Source organism: Bolinopsis microptera, chromosome 5 (genome assembly GCF_026151205.1).
Source record: "Bolinopsis microptera isolate Bmic1 chromosome 5, MBARI_Bmic_1.0, whole genome shotgun sequence".
Taxonomy (NCBI): Eukaryota; Metazoa; Ctenophora; class Tentaculata; order Lobata; family Bolinopsidae; genus Bolinopsis; species Bolinopsis microptera.
In genome coordinates this window covers 4,603,128-4,629,665 of record NC_087076.1, presented here as the reverse complement: position 1 = coordinate 4,629,665, position 26,538 = coordinate 4,603,128, and the positions used below count along the sequence as shown (strand labels likewise).

The 26,538-nt window shown below is 38.9% G+C and overlaps 1 protein-coding gene across 1 annotated transcript; it reads left to right on the top strand.

Annotated features, from left to right (window-relative positions):
* The first annotated feature begins 6,312 nt into the window (after positions 1-6,312).
* LOC134814877 (succinate semialdehyde dehydrogenase-like) lies at positions 6,313-16,268 on the top strand. Its single transcript, XM_063823180.1, has 3 exons — positions 6,313-6,765; positions 14,414-14,750; positions 15,944-16,268. The coding sequence occupies exons 1-3, from the start codon at positions 6,693-6,695 to the stop codon at positions 16,266-16,268; spliced, it is 735 nt and encodes a 244-aa protein (XP_063679250.1). The 5' UTR covers positions 6,313-6,692.
* Positions 16,269-26,538: the final 10,270 nt, after the last annotated feature.

Genomic DNA, 26,538 nt, shown 5'->3' with positions numbered 1-26,538 from the left:
AGCATGGTGGGCAGTAGTACTGTAGTAGGAGTGATCAGTTGTTTGTCCACGGTAGAGATGCGGGCTCTGCAACCCTTTCGGAAATCCGAATATTTCTAGTGGGTGGATTACACAGGATTACACAGGATTACACAGGATTACACAGGATTACACAGGATTACACAGGATTACACAGGATTACACAGGATTAAAATTAAATTATAGATCCATTATCATGGACCGTCATAATTGTGGGTCCAGGGATAAACTGAAGATTAGTTGCAATTGTGGATTGCGATAACTAATCTCCATACCGCTGTCTTATATGTACTGTGATGTGATCGCCAGCTTGTTAGTTTACGGCTAGCACGATCTGACGTTCCTGTTCTCAACTAGTCAATCATGTATCGAATCATCGATGGATCATATCTCAATGGATCACATCAGCATTAGAACAATGGGAGCAAAGTCACAAGATTTGAAGATTACCCGTGAGATTCTGAAATACGAATGTGAACCGAAATTACAATATGATCCGAAATTCGGACAGATGTCGCCAAAAACGACTCCTGTCCGACAGCGATATCTGTCCGAAATCCCTAATTCGGCTGTCGGACAGATGTCGTTGTCGGACAGATGTCGCCCAATCGACATGGACACGGTTGGACACCACCTATGCCATTATTTGGTTGATCAACTTAATAGATTTACATGGTTTTGACTTACATTCCAAAACTTATTTAATTTAACTGTTACCTGCCCAGGAACAATATTTCATCACAAATGAACAAATTGCTCAAAGAAACATACAGTTCGAGCTAGGATGATTTTCTCCCTGTAAGTATATCTTGTCAAATGTCAAAGAATCGATGTAACATAGCTATAGTATGAATGTTGTAACGTACGCTTCATAACTTATCGCAGCAATGTGTACTATCCTACATTCGTTTTCATTTGGTATAAACATTCATTGAAATAACTATTGTTTTTCAGCCAAAGAGTAGTCCGAAGATTGAGAGCATTCCTGCTATCAAGAAACCTGTTACCAAGAAACCTGATATCAAAAAACCTGCTATCAAGACATGCAGCACTGTCAAATCGGTTAGTACAAGTGGAAAAACTGTTCGTGAACACGTGTCGGCCATCGGGCTACTTGGATATTGCCGGGCTTATGTGTGATCTCGAGTTACATATGTCGTCACTCGTCATGCTCAAATCCATCTAAATAACTTGTTTCCAGGCTTGATAATCAGCTGTTACCCGGGTGAAACTTCAGTTTATCTTCTATGCAACGTTTATAATTGATCTCACAAATGCTTGATGTTTGAATTACATTTTATCGTACATTTTGATCTTAACGTTCAAAATGTACGATACAAATTAAAAACTTTACCAAGCCGAGTTTTACCGAGGTTTTGCAAACATGTCGACAGTAAGAATCCATCTACTGTTCATGATCCTACCCTGAATCAGGTTGAGACTGAGTTATCTGCCTCGGGGCTGCCCCTACAATATCCACCAAGGGGTGATTCAACTGTAGAGCGTATGCTAAAACATGCGATGGAAAACAAACGCATTCCACTGAGTGGAATCCACTCGTGTGTAAAACGGAATGTCAGTCAAGTCCCTGTCAAAACTTATTCCCTCCAAGAAAATCTGCACCCACTGTAACCAGGGCAGGTGGTTACAGAAGGAGGCAGTGACGACTGTTGACATAAATGTTAAGTTCTGTTTCACCTGTCAGATTCCATATCGATACACCGATGTCTCGGAAGGGGTGTTCACTGTTCAATAACAACAACCATACAATTGTAGACTGTCAGCTTCTGGAAACCATCTTCACCACCTTTGGACACCCCATATCCAAGACACTAGTCGATACTTTCCGAATGGAGTCTGACAGCCCCCACCTTACCACCAACACCCTAAGGGATGCCTTCCTCCTCTTTAATCTACCTTACAAGACATATTTATAACGTACGAAATGTGGCGGTTTTCCGAAAATTTCGCCATATTTTCGGACCGCCAAAATTTCGGTCGTCGTAATAGAATCCGTCGCATTATCTTTTATTTTAGCTTATTTCAATGACTGTGCCTTCACTGTTTTATTTTGTTTCTAAAAAGTAATATCAAGTAAAATAAATAAATTCTGGCATCTTGGGACAAATTATCACCACACCAATGACGAATTGAATGTCAAGCAATACAGTTTAAATTTGCATTAAAATACATGTATGTGCTAACATGAAAGTCTTACAGTCTTAATACAGACTAAGTTTGAACATGATTTTACCGAATTTCAGAAATTTCCTTACTGCTTACTGTCACAAAAAATGATGAAAAATACCCTTATTTTCTGGGACGTCCGAAATTTGACGGTTTTTGTTCAATTTCGCCATATTTTCGGACCGCCAAAATTTCGGTCGTCGCAAATTAGGCCGCCATAAATATGTCTTGTAAGGTATATGGGCATGAAGGAGACACCTCTAGACTTTCTGTCCTGTAGAGAGTGTGGGAGACATTCCCCTGTCATCCTCTTTGATGTGAAAGCAATAGATAAAGGCTCTGACGGCAAACCTGATGTCTACCCCATACAATTTGATGACTTGTGGAACATCACCAAGCAGAAACCCGGATCTAACGTCATATACGGGATGATTGACATGCTTAAATTAAACAAGAAGGGGACACTGAGACAACGGGTGGAGAGAATAATAGAACTCGACTGACTTACTGACTTGACTGACCTAAGGCCCCACAGCCAGAAACCATAGCAGATAATCTGCAAGGAAATTTTCGATTTCGGAGGAAATTTTTGGTGCCAAAGAGGAAATTTATAAAGTCTACGATCTGAATTTTTTACCATGAATTTTCTGGGGTAAAGAGGAGATTTTCTAATTCTAAAAACAATCCAAAATTGTTGACAAATGAAAGAGGAAAAAACTAACAGTTCTTTGAATCGTTCTTGAAACTGTGTTTGAAAATGATCTCTATTGCCAAATTGCTTCTAGGCCTTCTGTGTGGGAAAAATCATCAAGAATTTTTGCCTGCGGCAAACATATCTTCAATTCCTGTCTGTGCGAAAGTTTAAGTTGTATGCACTCTATATTTCTCAGGACATGGTTGCCTCTACTCTGCAAGGCACATTACACATATAATAATAATTTGTGATAACTACGACAGATGGTGCATGCAAGCTGGCCATGTTTTACTTGTGGGTTGTAGGAGAAAGCCGTTTTGTAATACACTATTTTGAAGGACTTCAGATATTTTGTTATTGTAGATTTTAATGTGGCCAAGCAAAAACGCAAAAAAATGTTCTGGGGCCTAGCTCCGAATGCTTAAAACTGTCTTGCTTCACTCGCCGACATTGCAAAAAAGGAAAATTTGCGAGCGAAGCGAGCGGGCCACAGAAAACAGAAAATGTGTATCTGCGAGGAAATTTTTAACTTTCTGGATGTGGGCTTAAGGCGGCTTCAGCGTCCGAGTATTGATGCGCTGTCTCTGGATAGAACTCTATCCGCCATAAGTCCGCTCATTTCTCCAGTGTCGTTGAGACCCGTGTCAGCTCGTGGGCTATCAACATAAGTCATGGCTGGTCTCCCCCTACTCCGTACCCCATGAGTTGGTTCCCAGAGTAGCAAGCGGTTTGCGACTAGTTCTGGGTGCCGGTGGATATGGCCTGCTAGTCGCATCCTGCGCTCTTGGATCTTCATGGTTGCTCTCGGTAGGTTGCCATAGACTTCTTTGTTGGTTTTGCGCTGCTTCCAATCCACATTTAGTGCCATCCTTATCATTCTAGTGTATCAATTCTTCAATTGCTCTGTCAACGTCCACGTTTCAGAACCATAAAGAAGTATTGACTCCACAGTAGCAACAAACAATGCCAGTCTGGTGAAGATGGTTTCCAGAAGCTGACAGTCTACAATTGTATGGTTGTTGTTATTGAACAGTGAACACCCCTTCCGAGACATCGGTGTATCGATAAGGAGTCTGACAGGTGAAACAGAACTTAACATGTATGTCAACAGTCGTCACTGCCTCCTTCTGTAACCAACTGCCCTGGTTACAGTGGGTGCCCGTGCAGATTTTCTTGGATGGAATACGTTTTGACAGGGATTTGACTGACATTCCGTCTTACACACGAGTGGATTACACTCAGTGGAATGCGTTTGTTTTCCATCGCATGTTTTAGCATAGGCTCTACAGTTGAATCACCCCTTGGTGGATATTGTAGGGGCAGCCCCGAGGCAGATAACTCAGTCTCAACCTGATTCATGGTAAGATCATGAACACAACACAGATCACTATTCGTTCACTAAAAAGTTTGTACAGATTGCTGGGAAGAGTGGTGGACTTCTCACAGTTATGTGTCCACATGAATATGTGTAGGGTTTAAGGTCCTCTACCTGCATGAAGGGGCATCGGATTACGTTCAGTTCCTTAGATCATGGCAGCATATTCCGTCAATATCTGTTGTGGACTTTGCTCCCCAAGTGGCCCGCTATGCCGAGAAGCAGTTCCCTGGTATGCTGCCACCATACGGAGGAAAGCTTGCAGACTCTTCAAAACCGGAGATCCCGCAATTCATCAAATCCGACGGCCTCATAAGCTTTGATGAGCTGTGGCACCACAAAGTTTAAACTGTGAAATCCAACCCTAGAGACCATCCTGTAACCAAGTTAAGCCACAAGTTACCTGGGGACCCCAGGCTATTATATTTATGTCCATAATCATAGATAGAGATTCGGTGGAATGACAGTGCTGGCTGAGCGTCGCCCAGTAAGCCATAAGTACATCTTATTTGACAGATATCATGAGGTGACTTTTAAAAATCCATTAGATATATTTCATCTGTTGGATATTTGCGCACAGCTGCTACGGAATAGAATAAACACATCAATTTGTGAGCAAAATCACAAGGAATGAGCTTAATAGGTACAGATATTCATTATATAACATGTCGGGGATGAAATTCCTGCTGTTACATTCATATATCTTATGAGAAACAGGTCTACTATAGAAAAGAAAAAGAAGTTTGAGAAAAACCTGGGGTATGAGCTAGATGTGTTTGAGGAGACCGGTCAGTGGGTGGAATAGGGAGTGAAGCCTGTTACCATTTCTCCACTCTTTAGGAAAATAGAGCCAGCAACGAAGATTAATAATCGCCTGCCAGTTCCTGTAGCAACTAAATCATCTAGTGAGTGCGTGAGGATGGTGACCGGATTTTTTGAAGAGAAGAACATCCAACAGCAAGGAATGTGAAATATATCAGTGTCTTGCCGTGCCAACAGCAGTCTCAGCAGACGGATAACATCTCATGTGGACCTCTATGCTTTCTCTCCTAGCTCCAACTACAACCGAAATACTGTAATATAAGCCCATCACCCTCCTCATCAGCCTCTGGAAAGCCACTTGAAGTACCTACAGGTGTATCTATACTAGTATACTCATTCCACTAGCATGTAACATGTGCACGTAATCATTATAATGAGCTTTCTTCACTTCTTCACTTATCACTCAACCCAGCTCTCTCTTCCAGTGCTCTGGATTTGGAGGACTTAATTAATGATACACTCAATTAATATACTTGTTAATTGATCTTTGATGTAATTTCTATTCGGTCTATTATTTTAATTTTGTTCGTGCATGGAGCGAGTCATATGTGTATTAAATTTCGTAATGAAGACTGCTTTCAATTCCTAATTGAATTTGTTTTAGTTCTTAGTACAATATTTTAAGAGATCTAGAGAAAAGGAAGTTTTGATATTATGGTTTCGTACACGCTGCTTTGCCTTTAAAGCTTTAATAACTTAACTTCCTGGGTTGATGTTATACAGGTGGGCTGTGTAGAATAATTTTAAATTTGCTTTTAAGTTGTAAAACTTTTACTTAGCAGTGTGAGAACAACTGCAAAAGAGCAAACTGATATAAGTGCCACAATAACTCTATCCTAAATTAACAGCCTTCCCAGCAATGCACGATAAATTAATATAAAAATAGTGTATAGTACAAATAGTACACACTACACCGTATTATGTACTATATTAATGCTAATGGTACACAGGCACATTCAATCATTTAGTAACCTGAAATGTTTAGCCAGTGAATTATTTTAATGTTATATTTTACACACTGTTCCTCATGATGAGTGGTATATTAAAGCTTCGTTACCGGGACTACTGTATTTCGTTTACTTGTTAATCCGACCGACTGGTTTAAACTTTTTAAAAAGTGTGTTATCTTCAAATTAATTCTGAGACCCACTCAATTAGATCAATACGATGCTGTATTCCATGTTTACATTGTTCCTGATTACATTGTTATCTTCATCCATGATCGCTAATAAGCTTAATGACATTGTTTGTAATTTAGTACTTCTTTTTCACTTGTTTACAAAAGAGATATGACTCTGAATTTTTCAGCTCCAGTACCTTGGTCGAGTGAAATCGTTTCTGCTCAGATGTCCGCTGGAGTGCTTCGTCCGCTGGAGTGCTTCGTGATGTAATTGTTCTAAGGATGAACAAAGGTAGTACAAAGTTTTAGATTGTAAATCTTTAGAATCATACTGTCTAGCGCCTAATCGTTCAAAATCTGGCGAGTAACTGAGATAATTAAAACCTGATTGAGATTTGAAAAGTCTCAATTATACCATTGTAGAGTCACGAATTGTATTTTTTAAATTTCAGCATAATGATGAGAGAGGGCTATTAATGTCTGGGATTTCTGCTGCTTTGTTACAGTCATCTGACTTTTTACTCGGTGACTTTCTGAGGAAAGAGTTCTGCTAAAAAAGATAAAGAAGATATGCACGCGAGACATGTTTACTCTGAGATTATGCTGATACCGGATGCGTCACAAGCACATACTATTCAAACTGCAAATCGGAGAACTTTTTTCTAATCCTGAACTTGATTTAAAATCCTTACTTAAAATCAGTTCTCGTCCAATACTTTACAGAGATTGCATCTAAGAGAGTAACAGGACGCTCGCAATATCTTGTATATATATATATATATATATTTCGTTGCTGTACTCCTACACATTAAAAGTCGGTGTTGATAATATTTACCTGGGGACCCCAGGCTATTATGTTCATTAACATAAAGATTTGGCGGAATGACAGGCTGAGCGCGGCCCAGTAAGATGCGCGGCGCGACCCAGTAGTGCATCGCGCTACAATGCTCGGTATAGAGGTGACCAATGAAATCACGGCATTAAAAACACGTGATAGCGCGGTGGCGAGTGAATTAGTAAAATCCTATTTATAATTATATAGTAATTGCATTTTACTTGACATACGTTGCATGCCACTTTTCGCGCGCCGCTGATAATTGTGATACGTAATATGTATCAACATTTTACGGACATACATGTTATTTACTGGGCCGCGCTCAGCCTGTCATTCCGCCTAATCTCTATTCGGTTAATGAACATAATAGCCTGGGGTCCCCAGGTAAACATGTTACGTTAACGTATCCCAAAAGTGGCATGCAACGTATAGTATGTCAACTCAAATAATACTTGCTCTTAGTCTTTTTGACGGATGTTACTCGTCTAAATTTCTTCGAAGTAGTGCGCGCCGCTTTCTTCTCGATGGCAAGTGCTACGAAGTAGCGCGCGCCGGGCCAGATCATTAACAATGGTCAATTAGTCTTTGAAAACTATTTTTAATTTGACCACCTCGGTCTTGCATCTCAGTGTAAAATTTTACAAGATGTGGAGGTACTAAATAATAACTCCGAAGAAGTGAACGAGGAAGCTGAAGATCAAGAAAGTGATCATGCCATAATGACACAGACAACCTTATAACGTAAATGTGGCACTGTGGCACTTGTGGCACTAACATGTGGCACTCGCGACACTCACATGTGGCACTTGTGGCACTATCATATGTAGCATGTGGCACTTGCGACACTCACATGTGGCACTTGTGGCACTATTATATGTAGCATGTGGCACTTGCGACACTCACATGTGGCACTTGTGGCACTATCATATGTAGCATGTGGTACTTGCGGCACTCACATGTGGCACTCACATGCGGCACTCACATGTGGCACATTTAATTAGTGACTTATTCTCCCATCAGCTGCATCACCTGAATAACAAACTCTTCAGATACCGTTTTGGTGTATACAATCTAACCAAGAACAAACATTCTTTACCTTAATTCAACAATCACGTCCAATATATAAAATGTATACTATATCTCTCAGTACTATAATCCCGAGAAATACATATTATAGGTATTATATTTAAAGAGAACTTGAGTATGGACTAACCTCCTTCCTACTGGTAGGTTTGAAGACTAGGAAGAGTGGACATGGTGCTCATGCTCTTCAGTTAGTTGAAGTGTTTGGAGCGTCTTCTATGTTTGAGACCATGTACCCCGCTAACACGTACCACGTGATACTCCTCCGGTATTAGACTCTCAGCTGCCCAGTCATACTCGTCCTGGGAGTCCAGTGTTACACTAGGTGTTACACTAGGTGTTACACTAGGTGTTTACACTAGGTGTTACATTAGGTGTAACCACAAGGTGTTACTACTAGTGTTTACACGGGGTGTTACACACTAGTTGTTACACTAGGTATTACACTGGTGTTACACTAGGTGTTACACAGGTGTTACACTAGTGTTACACTGGGGTGTTACACTAGTTGGAAACACAAGAGTTACACTAGGTGTTACACTAGGAGTTTACACTGTTGATTACACTAGGTGTTACACTAGGATTACACTAGGATGGTTATTGTTTTTATTGTTGCTGGTTGAAGTCTGTATGTTGCCATGTCTTACTCGATTGAAGAAGTTGCAGAAAAAACTAGTATTTGGTGACCATTAACTGATTCGGCCCCCAAAAAAAAAAAAAAAAAAAAACAACTGGCAAACTGGATAAAAACAATATTGACCGGAAATCCACTAATGAAAACGAAAATGTAACCTCCAATGCCTGAGTCTTCATTCCAACTTCACCCATTTTATCAGCTTTCCTTCTCTACTTTTTTCGACAGTGATGTTAGTGGCTTCCCGATTTATCATTACTTTAGCATTCGTACAGAAATGATATATCCCCTGAAGAATGTTAGAATTATAAAGATTTTAACAATAACACTAGATCTATTGGATAAACTGTACGACTTTATTATCTTATCAAAGAATCAAGCACATGGCAATACATTATCAGATATCACCTACCTTCCAGCTCCACAGAAACAGGTGTGTTTTTAGTTAGATGCCTGAGAGTAGAAGCGCTGTTAGGGAAAATCCACCAATTGTCAGACGGGGCACTATTGCAATGTGTTGCTTCTTTCCCTGGAGGAGGCAGAACAGGGTAAAGTACAATATTTATGAGCATATTATACTCCCTAAATGTTTGATTAAAAAGTAAAAAGTTTAATTTAAAGAAAGTAATTAAAACAAATAATTTCAACACGATAATAGGCTTAAACATCACAGAGTATAAACAATGCAAATGGCGCGCAATAACGAGGATAAAAAAACTAGTCACACATCAGCAACAGGAACTTTTGACAGTACCTTTGAGAGGTGCTTTGCCTGATTTGTTTAACTTTACTGCGGCTACTTCAAAGTCTTGACAATAAATTGCAAGGTACTGATCTGCTTTCACTGCTTTGTAATGCTCACATGCCACCAATTCTTAGTCGTTTTGGCAGGGCTTTTGTAGCATTGTTAACGGTTCAATGTCTCCATAAAATGCCTATCAAAGCGTATGAGGTTAGAGATATACAAGGGTGAACGTTGAGCAGTCTACTACGACGAACCAAATACGCGTAGCTCATATGTAACCTGTCGAACAGGCATTTGGTCCTAAATTATCAAAGTCCTTCTGTTTATCACAATCTGTGAACTCTTAAACTGCACAGTTCAAGCTTGTAAATTATATGCGAATTCAAAACAGCTTAAATTTGTTGCACAGCTTTGACTGACTTATTCTGTTGTTTCATGGCTGTATAAAATCACGGATAGATTTAAATAATTTAGTAAACCTTATTCAAAATCTAATTACTGTTGGACACTGAATCAGATCTTTGAGCCACACTTACTACTTCAAAAATTAAAAATATCTTAAGCAACCTAAACCACTTAGCTTTTGATATTAATATCTCAGATGCAGTATTTCCATATATTGGTTTGATAATTGAATTCTTTTATCAATAATTAAGATAGTATTGCAGCACAAACAAAATTGAAAATTATTTAGTAAATAGAAGTAAGATGAGCATAGTGGAGCAAGCGGATCAATACCGAGGGATGTAAATTTGGTAACAATAAAATAATCGAGAGTCCGAGATCTTGAAAATCATTAGGGTTAGAGCAACACTCAGTCGATTTATTCAACTTTATATAATGATTCTTTCCAGCTGGTATAAAGACTGTCTTCATTCCTGCTTTAAATTCCAATTAATTAACTGTTAAATGGCTTTTGTAGTAGCAAAGTAAACTGTAGCATTGATTTAGCTATCACATCACTTTATTGTTGTTAAAGTTGATATTCCGTTTAATGTAACGTCGTAACATTCAATGGAATTTGGTGCACTTTGTTTTAGTGTTGTAATTGTAATGTAACTAAAAAAGATTAAATATAATAATAAAACTTATGACAACGATATATATAAATTTTTCAATAAAAATATTGTATAAAAGTAACAAAGAGAACAGTTGAAAACATTGGTAGCGCTCATTATCAAACTACGAATTAAACAGAACGCAGAATGCAGCCTATCAAAATAAAATATGCACGCGCGCGCAACTTATAATTTTGATTTTAATGCAGACCATCATGCATTTAAAATTAAATTAACAAATGTAATTCCTTAATTTTGCTTTAATTTTTTTCAATTAGCAAATAGTATTCTTTTCAAAATAAAAACATCTAATTGTTAGTTTCATTTCTATTGTTATAAATTTGGAATTAATTGATGTACACATGTACATATAAGCTTGTTTAATTGTTGATTAGTAATTTTGTACTAATACATTGCCTGGCCAGCGCCGCGCATTAAATAATGTTTCTTGGCGTGATGCACCATGACATAACTTGTATGACGTCGTGAACCCCATTGTCGGATTCACAATAGTAAAGTTTATCTACGATACAGGGGAGACAGCGCACTCGTGCCGGCGGGTCATTATAACGAATGACAACATAACTTGTCATATGTTGTATGACCCTTGAGGTTTCTTGTACTGTTTACTATTCAATGAAAATACCAGGTAATGAATTAGAACAAACTTACAAGAACTGTATTACATGGAATAACTAAAGGGGATTTCGTTAGATAACAGCAAATAAAATAGCTGACATCACACCCTCTCTTCAAAAGTTTTAAAAACCCAATTCTAAATAAAATTTCAAACCCAGTTTAAAAACGTATAAGTTTAACAATGGTTTAATAAATTAAATGAATTAATAAATAGCATCAGTAAGATTGAGTCAATTTCAAATATCCCAAAGATATCGAACAAATACAAAAATTTTTAAAATATGTGTTAAATCTCTCAAAAAAGAAAACATTTACTCATTCGTTCTCGAAAACGTTTTTCACATCAATAAAAACCCATATCAAAATAGTTTCAAGAACAATCATTAAATAATTCAATACTCCCCTACAAACCATATAAATCGGCGGTACAAAAAGGTTAAGAAAACTATAAGTATCAATCTAAATAACATAACACTATAAATCGATAACCGTCATAATAAACAAGTTGCTTTAAAATATAAAAGTCTAAATCAATTCTGTCAATGATTCTAATTACCTATAACACAGCCTTAAGACTCTCCTGACGTGTAGCATTAGATGAAGTAGTATAACCTCGCAGTAGCGTCCTCTCCGTAGTTTTCGTACTCTCCTCAGTAGCGATATCCGTCTCATTAATGGTATCCTCAGGATCCCTTATGCAATCCCTCTATTTGCTTTCAGGCTTTCCGACAGAACGGTTTCCCTAAATCTCCAGCATATCAAGGTTGTCTATTAGTGGTCTTATCCAAAAAGGTTTTTCCACCAGCGATGTAGTGAGAAGAATATCAGTAGTGTAGGATAAGGACCTTATAGTACTTGTAGTGTTAACGATGCATAATATGGAGTCTTGGTGTGTTTGTTGATATTCCACCTCTTCAGTATCTGTTGATGTTCAGCTTGCAACAGGTTTCTATTCTGGTGCCTGCGTCATCATCATGTTACTGTGTATAAATTCTATGTTTACCCTTCGAATCAAGTGATTTCCCAGTTACATCGCTGAGTTTCCTAACGATGTGGATGGTCCATCAACCACATTTAGGGCGAGATCTTTTTATGTTACCATGTGTACGCTTATAATCACTCCGGTCTCCTTGCTTCCACTCCTTACACCTCCTTTGAGGCGTTCTTGTCATGTTGAATCTGTATGCTTTCTTGCCATGTCACGGATTGTGATTACTGCTACTAAGATAATCTTCTTGAACTGAGCTCAATGGTAAATACTTGGTAGTTGGAAGAAATTAAACAACGCTAGTCTAGCATCTTTAACAAAAGTACACGAGAATGGTGACGCCCTATAAAGCGACTTGTTCATTTGACCTGTTCATCTCACTAACACAGCTACATGGAAGAAGGGTATCCCAATCCTGTCAAGGTGTTCTGCTGTCTTATCATACAGCAGTCTGTCTTTTAACGGGTTTGAATTGATCTTTCAGCCGATCCATTCCCCTGTGGGTGGTATGGGCTTGAGTGGCACTTCTCGATAACCATCTCACACACAGTACTTTGATGGCTTGATTTGTCTACATTAGGGCCTTGTCAGAGACAGAATCTATTACTCCATAATAGCAATATGTTTCTCCAAAATGCTTCTTTGCGGACCTTATATTGTCTGATTGGGCAGAGCCGTAGCGTTATCATTTTTGTACATAAGTCGAACACACAGAATGAAACAACAATTACCTTTGGGCGATTTAGGCCATTGAGCAATATCAAAGAAATCAACTCGTGGATTTAGGGACATCAGTGATAATCATTTCAGCCTTATCCAGGTCTACTCTTGGCCCTTGAATACAGGTTCTACATATCTTTGGTGAAAGCATCTATCTACCTGTTTAGATAAACATCTCCACCAAAACCAAGCCCCTGATTGGGTTGCGGTTATCTCTGGCCCGGGATGCTTTGGCAGTGGTACTCTGAATTATTTTATCTTGAAGGCTTGGTGGCACGACAATACGTCTTCCTTATAAAACAGCCCGAGCTGTCAACACTTATATAATTTATGTTTTTTTATAAAGGACCTCTAGAGATACACCTTTGTTGTTCTGTATTCAGATTAGTCCACTTAATCCAGGCATCGTTTTTCTATGGGCTAATTTTTCAAGCTGTCATTCTCTCCACCTTTACTCAACTCAGCAAAATGTGACTTTCTGCTTCACATCGCTTCTATCCGTTTTAATGTCAGTCTTTACCCACAATCTGCTCAGACTTCACTACTCCATTCAATTCTCCAGGGATGTACCAAACTTCAAACTCAACAGCCTCGAGTTCATTTAACCATCCTCATTATCTTGTTCGGGGTCTTTTCGTTTGCGGATATTTTCAGTGGCTCTGTCTGTATGGATGGTTTTTACTTTTCCTTCACAGCAATAACACTCTCCATTTTCTTATCAGCTGATAATAGCCCAAATTCTCTCTCTTAGCGTCCCAGTCTTGTCTCCGCCTTGGTAAGTGTCTGGAATGGAACGAGATGGGGCAATTTTGAAACCAATTTATCGACACTGAATAAAAGCATACCTCCACCGCAAATGCCAGAGCATCAGTCCTGTATGTTAAACGTTCCTTCCACTTTGGAATGTAAAGGTTGTACACATTGCCGAGATTGTCTTTAACACTGTGAAGCTTCCTCTAGAATTTGCACCCCACTCGAATTGCACTTTCTCTGAACAGGGAGGTTAATGTTTAGCCATGGAGGAATAAATCTTGATGAATCTTCTTTGAAATTAGCTACCCCCAAAATCGTTGGTTTTCTTTCTTGTATTTTAGGTTTAGGGAACTTCTTGACTATACTATTAGCTTCAGAATGACCCACACTAACACCGTCAATAACAAATCCCAAGAAGTCAATCTTAGTGTAGCCAAATTCACATTGTCAAACTCTGAGTGACATGTTCATTTTCCCAATGCATCCATACGATCTTAAGCATACTCCACATGTCTTCTCAGATTCCTGGAGAAAATAGTATCAGGTTGTCAGAGAAAACGTCCAATCCAGAACCTTCTGAGCCTGCTCCTTGTCAAGTTCTTCTTAGCACCTTTCACAATAGCATCCATATTTCCTCTGAAAAAGTAAAGGAACCAGATTTTTTGAGTCAAATGCATTCTTAAACCTTGGAATTTACCGCGAGCGGCACGCTCAATGCTGTTTTATTGTCTAACTTCTTCAGCAATTCACTTGGAACTGGGAGGAAATGCACCATTGATAGTGTTTGAATCAGCTGATATAGATAGAGCTGTAGATGGTACCATGTTGGCAAAGTTCAGAAATGCTGGGCAAGCTTGTAGTGCTGCTAACAGGATTCTCATTAACAAAAGTGTTTATGCAGAATTTGTTGAGAAACTTGCAAAAAAAGTTGCAAAACTGAAGATGGGAAATGGGCTTGATGAAGGTATTAGTGTAGGACCACTTGTTAACAGCAAAGCTCACGCAAAAGTAGCATCATTGGTTGAAAGTAGGGAAGTTGGTCGTTTAGCTCCGGACAGTCTATGCAACGTCTATGCAACGTCCGTGCAACAACAAAAGAACCGTCTATGCAACGTCTATGCAACGTCCCTGCACAATGAACACTCTATGCACACTCCCTGCACGGTCAGTCTATGCAACGTCTATGCAACGTCTATGCAACGTCTATGCAACGTCCCTGCACAGTACCATATGAACACCGGCTACTAGCCGGCTACTAGCCGGCTACTGGCTAGTAGCCACTTTTGTAATAACAGCTCCTCAACTTCACATTAACAACCGGCTACTAACCGGCACTTGAAAAGTGGTCACTAGCCGGCTACTAACCGGCTACTAGCCGGCTAGTGACCACAAAGTGGCTACTAACCGGCTACTAAGCGGTCACTAGCCGGCTATTAGCCGAGCTCTAAAGCAGACCTATTAGTAGCCGGTTCTAAACCGGCTACTAGCCGGCACTTGAAAAGCGGTCACTAGCCGGCTACTAACCGGCTACTAACCGGCTAGTAACCACCAAGTGGCTACTAACCGGCTACTAACCGGTCACTAGCCGGCTCTAAAGCAGACCTATTAGTAGCCGGCTAGTGACCGGTTAGTAGCCACTTGGTGGTTACTAGCCGGTTAGTAGCCGGTTAGTAGCCGGCTAGTGACCGCTTTCTAAGTGCCGGCTAGTAGCCGGTTTGGAACCGGCTACTAGTAGGTCTGCTTTAGAGCTCGGCTAATAGCCGGCTAGTGACCGCTTAGTAGCCGGTTAGTAGCCACTTTGTGGTCACTAGCCGGCTAGTAGCCGGTTAGTAGCCGGCTAGTGACCACTTTTCAAGTGCCGGTTAGTAGCCGGTTGGTAATGTGAAGTTGAGGAGCTGTTATTACAAAAGTGGATACTAGCCGGCTAGTAGCCGGCTAGTAGCCGGCTAGTAGGCGGTGTTCATATGGTACTGTGCAGGGACGTTGCATAGACGTTGCATAGACGTTGCATAGACGTTGCATAGACTGACCGTGCAGGGAGTGTGCATAGAGTGTTCATTGTGCAGGGACGTTGCATAGACGTTGCATAGACGGTTCTTTTGTTGTTGCATGGACGTTGCATAGACGTTGCATAGACTGTCCGGAGCTAAACGACCAAGTTGCCTGAAAGTACCCTGGCCTTGAATACAACAAATGTGGAGCTGATAACTGAAAATCAGGATGTCAAATACGGTGAACAACCGTTTTACTCACCTGCAATTTTATCGTGCAGAGAAAATAATGAGTTACCGATCTTTCACGAGGAGATATTTGGACCGGTGGCGTCATTGTTTAGTTTTGATACAGAAACCGAAGCGGTTGAGATGGCTAACAACACACGATATGGTTTACAAGCATACATTTTCACCCAGGAATTGTCTCAAGCATGGAGGGTTTCTGAGAATTTGGAGTGTGGAATGGTTGCTGTTAACGAAGGTGCTATTAGGAGTGCTAACAATCCATTTGGAGGCTGGAAGGAGAGTGGAATTGGTAGAGAAGCTGGACATTTGGGTATAGATGAATTTACTGAGGATAAGCTTATTTGCTTTGGACTTTGAGCCCAATAATTGCAACGTAAGCAAATTTTTTTATTTGAAAATTCAATTAATCATTATATATATAAATCAAGCGTTACATTTCAGCCATGCAAAATTACAATGACATATTTTGATTACTAAATGATAAATGGTACTGCAATATAAGTTGCTTAATTAATGTTTGGCCGGATGGCAACTAACGAGAAAAATAAACTTGATTATATAATAATTAATTCGGCTGAACCAACACATAGCAAGAGCCACATTAACGTTGGGGCCGTCTACCAAATTTGAATGACAAACATTAACAAGAAATCAAACATATCATAAATAATTATAAGGATTTTGTTCATTACAATTCCGTCACAACTGATAAAGAAAAAAGAAAAGGACGAGCAGATAGGAACTTGGACGGACAGAATTGTAACCAACAAAAACAAATTTCTGAGACTCATAAGACTGATGAGCTAATCTGGCCAGACTGTATCGGCAGCCCAGAGGTACTTGATCAGTTTGGCCTTAAAAGTAGAAATCCGCTCTGACTGCCGGATACATACTGGTAGACTATTCCATTTCAGCATAGATCTATGAAAAAAGCTATTTCGGAAGGCATCCGAGCAGGGCACAGTGGTACTCATGTAAGTTGAAGTATCCGACATATCAATTATTTGAGCATTGTGCCTAGTGTATCGGGTGAATATTTAGTTTCTTTTGCTCTGTAGCAAGTTTATCGTCATTATAACTGGAGTAAGGTTCACCATTGATCCATTTAATAGCCCTCTTTTGGATAGCAACAAACTGTTGAAGATGAGTTGCAGATTGAGGGGACCATATGACAGAACAATGTTCAAATATAGACCTAATTAACGCTAAATAGAACGATCTTTTCTGCCTTTTATCAGTAGTGAAATGACATGTTCTCTTAAGTAGTCCAAGTCTAGATGTAGCTTTGGAAACAAGCGCTTTACATTGTGCACCCCAATTAAACCTGGAGTTTATTGCGACTCCTAAATCTGACTGAGAGGGCACAAAGTCAATATCACTTCCAGAAAGTTTATAAAAGAAGGTATTGAATGGCAAGTTATCCAGCACGTTTCTTTGCAGGGACACAGAGAGGGCTTTGCACTTTTGTGGGTGGAACTTCATTCGATTTCTCACTGACCAATCATATAATCTATTGATGTCATTTTGGATTATGTGATGGTCAGGGTAACCAAGAATCTCCCTCCAAATTTTAGTGTGATCTGCATAAAGGGCGATATTGGTGCCTTCAGAGACACAGGAGAACATGTCATTTATAAATATTACAAACAATAAAGGGCCAAGTATAGAACCTTGAGGGACACCAGACCGAACTGGTAGAGAAGAAGACGTTTGGCCTCCTATCACTACTTGTTGTTGTCGCCCCTCAAGATAGGACTTAATAAATTTAAGCATTAGTCCATCGACATTAAAAATATTCTTTAATTTACTTAAAATGAGGTCATGCGAAACGCTATCAAAGGCTTTCGCAAAATCAAAATATATTATATCAGTCCTGGACCTGTTATTCAATGCAAGTGCAAGATTGTCCGTGAAAGGTATCATTTGGGTTGTGCATGAACGTTCATTAACAAAACCGTGTTGTCGGTCATCCAACAGATCAGAACACGCACCGTATAATGCAGTCTTTATGCACCTTTCAAAGACTTTCATTACAAGAGATGTTAACGAGATAGGCCTGTAGTTCTCAACCGAAGACTTATCGCCCTTTTTGTGCACTGGTACTACAAGTGCCAGCTTCCAATCAGGGGGTATGCATCCGCTCGAGAAAGACAGGTTAAATAAAACACTAAGTGGGTATGCAAGGCTTTGGGCACAGTTTTTGAGGACTCTCCCATGAATCCCATCAGGGCCAGGGGCCTTGTTAGGATTTAACTTTTTAAGAATCAACAGAACATCTTCTCTACTAAACACAAGAGTTGAAAAACAATCATCACGAAAATCTATGTCAATGCCATAATCGCTCTCTTGAGAAAACTGCTCATAAAAATATTCGTTAAAAAGGGCAGCTTGATCAGATGGATTGTTTCGAAAGCGATTATGATATTTGACAGTTTCAGGGATCCTGGTTGACTTTGATTTAGATTTAACGTAGGTCCAGAATTTCTTGGAGATAAGAGCATCATCGGAGTCATCCTCAACACTGAGTCTCATTCTTTCGTCCATCAAATTTTTAAATTTTGTGCGAAATGCACGAAACTTTTGTTTATGAGACTCAGAGTTGCTCCCCTTATGCCTTATTCTCCATTTCTCCTTATTTCGTAGGAGACGATCACATTCGGAGTCATACCATCGGGGCTGGAACTGAGACTTAATGGTCTTTTTAGGGATCCATCGGTCACAGGCTGCACCAAGAACTCCTCTGAATCGACTCCAGGCAAGATAAGGATCATTACACTCAAATATACTATCCCAATCGATGCTAAATAACTCAGAATTCAGGCCCCTAAAATTACCTTTACTATAATTAAAGATCTTTCTTTTAGGCTGCTTAATATACTTGGTCTTAATATCAATGTCAAATGTGATACAAAAGTGGTCGGACATACACATTTCGTTTTGATCTAAAACTTTAACATTCTTAATAAGGTTTTGAATGTTAGTGAACACAAGATCTATAAAGGTGTTGCCTGACTTGTGAGTAGGAGAGCTAATAAGTTGTGTATGTCCGAGGTCATCAGTGAGAAAATTTACAAAGCTAGAATGTAGCTGGCAAGATGACTGACCATCTGGCCAGGAAATCGAAGCCAAATTAAAGTCACCTACCAGAATGTGCCTTTGCAATTTTCTGGCAGATGCTAAAGTAACAAAATGTTTCTTGAAAGATTCAAAATTATCTAAGCCAAGCGTTCCTACTCTATAAAATGTTGATATACAAAAGTTTCTTCCACACTGAGTCTTAATTATGATGGATAATAATTCAGCTTGAACACTAACTTTAGAGAACTTTAGACTCGAGATATCAATGTCTGTTCTATGGGCGATCAGAACACCACCACCGTTTTTTCTGAATTTCTTGGGCTGGGTTGCATCCACTGGATGCGATCTTAAGGATCGGTCAAGCCTAAATACTTTGTATTTGTCGGGGAGCACCTCATTACTGAGAATGGAATTTTTCAGCCATGTCTCGTTTAGAATAATGATGTGAGGCTTATGTTTGTAGATATAACCATGGAATTCATGTATCTTGGTCATATTTAGTGGTGGTGTTCCTGATGCTAAATCGCGTGTATTTAGGAAACCATGGACATTATTGTAAACAACGGATAAATTTGGTCCAGGTAAGGGTTCAGTAAGGAACAATTACAAATTACTATCAGGGAAATATTAAGGAGAGATAGAAAAACCAGACCACACCTAGACATGACCCCAAGCCAGCTGCTGGTTATACTGAAAAGTAACTTAACAGTCTGTTTCGGTGACATGGTAGGTGACATTTTGGTTTTTGTGGTAGATAGCAATTTTATAACAAATAATTTAAGCATGTGCAATGATCAGGGGTGTAGGAAGCGGGGGGGGGGGGGGGGGCAGGGGGGCCAGTCATAAAAATTTTAAGTTAAAAATTTTCTAAGTCAAAAATTTTCTTGGAAACAACTTTTGTTCATGTTTCATGCTACCCTGATCATTATGAGTCAAAAATATTTTTTCGGTTTTCGAAGTTCGATATACGATTTTGGACTCGAGGGTTCCCCTTTGTAATGCGATCTCGGAAGGCAGGCATCCCCTTCGCAATATGAGCTCGGAAGCGGGAGCTCTGCTTTCAGAGGTACGTATCGAGAATTCAGAATGACTCGGACCGACAATTTTCTAAGTCAAAATTTTTCAAAGTTTTTCTGGAAACTACTTTTGTTCATGTTTCACTTTCATGCTACCCTGATCATTCTGAGCCGAAAATGTTTTATTCTGTTTTCGAAGTCCGCACCTACCCTTCGATATACGATTTTGGACTCGAGGGTTCCCCTTTGTAATGCGATCTCGGAAGGCAGGCCTCCCCTTCGAAATACGAGCTCGGAAGCGGGAGCTCTGCTTTCAGAGATACGTATAGAGAGACGAGAATGACTCGGACCGAAAATTTTTGGGAAAATAAATATTTTTTCGGGTTTTTTTACCGAAAATTTTCGATGTCAAAATTTTTCAAAGTTTTTCTGGAAACTACTTTTGTTCATGTTTCATGCTACCCTGATCATTCTGGGCCGAAAATATATTTTTCGGTTTTTTTGGAGTCCGTACCTACATTCGGAAGGTTGTGGATGTGATACTGATTGGTTTCATGTACTAATTATATTTATAGAAAACGTGATATTTGGCCCGCAGATTTGAAGGAAAATACGCAAATTTGGTCCTCAGATTTAAAGGAGAATGCGCAATTTGACGCGAAGAACTGAAAAACTCGCGATTTGTCGTGAGGCCAAGATCTGAAAAATTGCGATACCGCACATGCTGCAATTTCCTTTTATCCTTAACCTAGAAATTCATTGTCATACGTTGTATTAGGTAGTGCGTCATCGACAGTGAGCCGCGCGTGCCGACTGTAGGATGGTTTTTTAGCGCTAATTTCGGCCAGCACAATTTTCTTCAAACAAATAGATATTAAGTATCCTTCCCGACCTCTGATTGCAACAAAAATTGGTAAGCTTACTTATAGACTTACAAGGAAGGTGTCCGAAAAGTTTAAAGCATATCCAACCATCAGACATTATGTTACAGCTAAAAGCAGCGTATTTTGCCCCATTTTGATCACTATATCAACTCTGATATCCACCAAATTTTTCGGACAGTTGTGAAAGCCCTATTGGAAGGTTGTCGCCAATTTTCAGAATGATCTCATTCAAGGAACTGAAGATATATCCAAATAATACGACAAAAATCAACGAATTTGGTCAAATTTGGTCAAATTACGCAACTTGTACAGCTAATTTTGCTCCAAAAGCCGCGCACCATCAAATATGGCACCTAGGCGAAACTTACTGATCTTTCCAAAAAGGTATGACAAATTTGGTATTGTGAAAATTCTCACAGTCTCTAGAAAACAATGGTACAAAAATTTTTAAAATCCGAGCAAGTTTATTTTTATGGTGCACCCCCTAGTTGTATGACCCGCCGCGCATGAAGCGACCGTGGGGGTCACCATGTGATACAAGAAATTCATGCTTTGCATGGGGCGAAGCGCCAAAAAATTTTTTGAATTTGACTGAATATCACAAAAATTTTATAGCAAACCGTATAAAAGTATAAAATGAAACACAAAACAGACGATTACATGCATGGGTTGTTATATTCTGAAATTGAACTTTTCAGCGACTACTTCTATTGTGATAAAATTTCAGGAGAATTAGATAGGTTACGTCCAAGGCTTAGGTGGCTGGGGGAGGAAGAGATGGGATCATGACCATTTTCGCCATCAAAATGGCAAGAATGTACTACTTTACTATGATTTGAGAACAAATAGTAACTTAAAAGACTCAAAAAAAAAGACTTAAACCTTAAAGTTTAAAACAAATCAATCAAAATATGATTTATTTGCAAACTATCAACTTAATTTCCAGATGGATCTACGACCTACGTGGTATTTGATACATGTTTCGTATCCCTTCGGCGGCGCGCGCTTCGCGCGCGAAAAGTGGCATGCAACGTATGTCAACGTGGTATAGCAAAGTGTCTCCTAAATCCAACATTTTACTGCTCTATTATAAGGCTCTTACTAATTCGCTCGCCCAAAAATTTCACGTGACTTTGGTTTTTATGGTTTTGCAGCCGTACAAAACGGTTTTACATAAACCCTAATCCCAACCCTAACCCTAATCATAACCCCGAAGCTATCCATAACCCTTACCACAACCCTAACCCTAACCCGAGTCCTAAACAATCGAATTCATGTTTTACTAGCCTGTCAGTGTCACGTGACCAAAACGGTTTTTTGCCCGTAACTCTCCAGGGTAGCATTTTTACCCTACGTCATATGGGGGGTGATTCGGAATCAGCGTCCAAAAATACACCGAATGAGATATATTTCCTACCCAAAGGGCCTTTTCACAAGAATTTTCTTAAAATTTGGGCGAGCGATTTAGTACTTAGTAGGAGCGATATTTCAGATCATAAATAACGGTGCCTCTCTTTTATCTATTCTAATGTTGATTATTTTTGTCGATAAGAAGCAGTATTTATTAATTTCTAACTGGAACTGAAAGTGACCCTTTTCCCATAAATGTACAATGAATTGAAGTTCCCTCATGTGATATTTTGTATCATTAAGCAGAATTTGTTTTATTTGTTATTATAAAACAAACTATTTTTTCCGTTCACCCTTTTGCTAGCCTGTCAATGAATGCGCAGCGCGAGCGTATTTTAATGTATACTATGCTCAATTTGTACGTGGCATGCGTAATATAGTGTACTGATGTGTATCAATATTATTATTATTTAGTGAGCTGATTGGAGTTTATATTTATAGTTATAGTGAACGCGGAAATCTAGCGTCCGCCAAAACGAAACAACGGGCGCAATTTTTGTTATTTGTGTACCGTGTATAAAATTTCCAGGCGTGCCAAATCACTCGAACTTTGAAATATTTCTAAAAGGGCTTCCGACAATTGAAACTAACTAAAATTGATGTCCTTTTGAAGTTAAACGCTGATTCTGAATCACCCAACAATCCACACGCACATGACATATAGTTAAAATTTTCCGCTGGCGCGGCGAGTTATCGGCGAAAAACTGTTCCGATCACTTACTCATACTGGGCAGCGCTCAGCCTGTCATTCCGCCTAATCTTTAATATGTTTATGAACATGATAGCCTGAGGTCCCCATAGGTAACCGATCACGTGATATATAACTAACGAAGTTTTTAACGTATGCTTCAGTGTCAGATTAACGGGTTAGGGTTTCAAATTGACGATACTCTTCTAAATTTCTCGAAGTAGCGCGCGCACTCTTTTCTAAACATTACATTGGCTGTTACTAATTTGTAATTAAATTCGCTTAACGGGTGATACTCGTAATATATTTGTTTCAAATATTAGGACCGTCGACACGTCCAACTCAGCGCGCGTCCTGATAGGTTATAATTATAAACTTGCTTTAACCAGAGCCCTCTCGCTTGCAGTGAAACAAGCGCGTCACGCATTACTGGGCCGCGCTCAGCCTGTCATTCCGCCAAATCTATATTATTATGTTAATGAACATAATAGCCTGGGGTCCTCAGGTAAGTCACGCAGTACGCGTATACACTTGGCTATGTGAAGTTATAAACTGGCCCCACTGTCGTTTCACTAGGTTCGTACAATACAGGGGAGCCGCGCACCCGTGCGTGGTGGGTCATAAAAATTAAAGTATGAAAATATATATTATGATATCATTATTCCATATTCATTGAAATGGCAATAAACAAAATTTAAATTTTTTGTTACTAAATAAATATAATGCACTTTTTTTTCCACTAGTCACACTTTTCACTCAAAAAATTAATGGTGCAGTACAAGTACATCAATGGTAGGGAAAATTAATCGTGCGTGGTTTAACCGCGGCGAAATTCTTGTTAAAGTTCTGCACGCCTAATATAAACGATTATAACGTGCGCCAAACACCACTCTGGGATACAATAAAGTAAAACAATTACTTGTAGCGCGATGCACTACTGGGCTGCACGCCGCGCATTAAATAATTCTTCTCGCAACCACGTCGATCGTTTATAATCGCTTATAATTTGATATCACGACAATCTGTCGTAAAACAGGGGTTCTAGAAAACCCATTTCCCGGTGCTCCTGAAACTTGAAACTTTTTTTACAGTCGATTAGGTCAACGTCTAGACGCCCTGCAAAGTTTCAGATCTCTAACTCAATTTTAACATGGTTTTTAAGGCACCTGAATATGGCGATTTTGGGTTTTTTACCGAATTTCGTATAACAGTGCTGGCGCGTATTTTATGCAAATTTCTTAAAAATCTCAACATAACTATTTCTTATTTCTGTCATCTTTGACATCAAATTAGAATGTTTTGAACTAAAAATAAATCTGCTGAACGACTTCCGATGAGTCTTAATGCCTGAAAAACTCCCCGCCTCCGGCCGGAGTGCACGCTTCGCGTGCACGAAAGAGGCTTCCAACGTGTACCAAAGGGGGTGTAATAGTAGAGGGGTGTAATAGTAAAGGGGGTACAATAGTAAAGGGGTACATAGTATTCCCCCAATAAAGACACCGCTCGTGCTTGCCAGCACTGTAATAGATGTATATTATATTTGACCAAAACCCATAATCATGGGTAGAGTGAACCGCTGCCAGTGTCTCTCTTTTCCAAACAAAAGAAAATGATATTAATTTGAGGAACCGTCCGCAAATGCAAATTGATACCGAGAATGAAATCGGTCGCTCGCTTTTCCCATTCAATAAGCTTTATTACAATACGTAAGCCGTGAATGAATGGGAAAAGCGAGCGACCGATTTCATTCTCGGTATCAATTTGCATTTGCGGACGGTTCCTCAAATTAATATCATTTTCTTTTGTTTGGAAAAGAGAGACACTGGCAGCGGTTCACTCTACCCATGATTATGGGTTTTGGTCAAATATCATCTCTTTTTGATTATAATGTCAGGATAATTTACACAGTCGAAACTTAATAAGGAGGTAATTTCAACGATTTCGAAATTTTACCTTTGAAAACGTTTCCTTGTGTTTAGATAGGCATATCTGTCAATAACAGACTGAATATAGCACTTTTTACTCATTCAAGTTGGCATTAAATTCATATATAATGCCATTTTAATATCGTGGGAAAGCAGAATATATTCGAAATCACGAATGAGCAAAATTCTCACCTTTCGCACGTGCAAACTTTGAGCGGACGTTGCGTGCGCATAAAATATTGAATCACCATAAATTTTTGCATAGTGTTATTTAATATATAGTTTGATAAGCATGAAAAGTTTCAGAAGATTTCAAAAAGAACTTGGATCACAACGGGACTCCAAAGTTGGTAAAAATCGTGAAAATAACAATTTTTAGTGATTTTAGCTATTTTAAATGAATTTGGGCGTGTCCCCACGTGTGCAACTTTTCGATTTTCAACTTTAAAACTAGCCTATAACACAATTTAGACCTTTAGGAAGCAAAATTGAGCTCCACAACCCAAGGGATGGCCCAACACCAGAGAATACTAATTCACAACTTTTGTGTTTTTATAAAATTATTCTTCAAAAAAGCACAAACTTCAATAGCGAATATCTTTATGAAGGAGCAAGGTAGGAAAACTTTCCGGTAGATTTTCAGAATGCTTGAACAATTATCTAAGGTAAAAATGTCCTCAGATTTTGAATAAAATTACTCCTTAATGCTTTAAAATCGATTTGAAAAGTTGTTATTTTGTCAAAAATCAAGTTTTAAAAACACTTAAATTGATGACGTCATCAAGTGATGATGATGACGATAAATTATTTTTCGATATAATGTAAACTAAAGTATAAACAATTATCTTTAAAACCTGTGGTTCGAAATGACTGTATCTTTTATACTTTTGAATCTACGGACACTTAAATGTAGGCTACAATTTACTGCAAAAGCGTCTATACTATATATATATATAGCTTCACGACAATCTGTTGTAAAACAGGGGTTCCAGAAAACCCACTTCCCGATACTCCTGCAACATGAAATTTTTTTTAACAGTCGATTTGGACAAGGTCTAGACGCTCTGCAAAGTTTCAGATCTCTAACTCAATTTTAACATGGTTTTTAAGGCACCTGAATATGGCGATTTTGGGTTTTTTACCTAATTTCGTATAACATGCTGGCGCGTATTTTGCGCAAATTTCTTAAAAACCTCCACATAACTATTTCTTATTCCTGTCATCTTTAACATTGAATTAGAATGTTTTGAACTTAAATATACCTGCTGAACTACTTTCGATGAGTCTTAATGCCTGGAAAACAATAAAGGGGATATAATAGTATAGGGGGTACATAGTGTTGTGAATATAAGGGCAACGGTTATGCTTGCCAGCATTGTGATAGATGTATAGACGCTTTGGCAGTCAATTGTAGCCTACATTTAAGTGTCCATAGATTCTAAAGTATAAAAGATACAGCCATTTTGGACCACAGGTCTTGAAGATAATTGTTTAGACTTTAGTTTACATTATGTTAAAAAGTAATTCAACGTCATCATCACCACTTGATGACGTCATCAAGTTAACCATTTTTAAAACTTGATTTTACACAAAGTAATCATTTTTCAAATCGATTTTACGCCATTA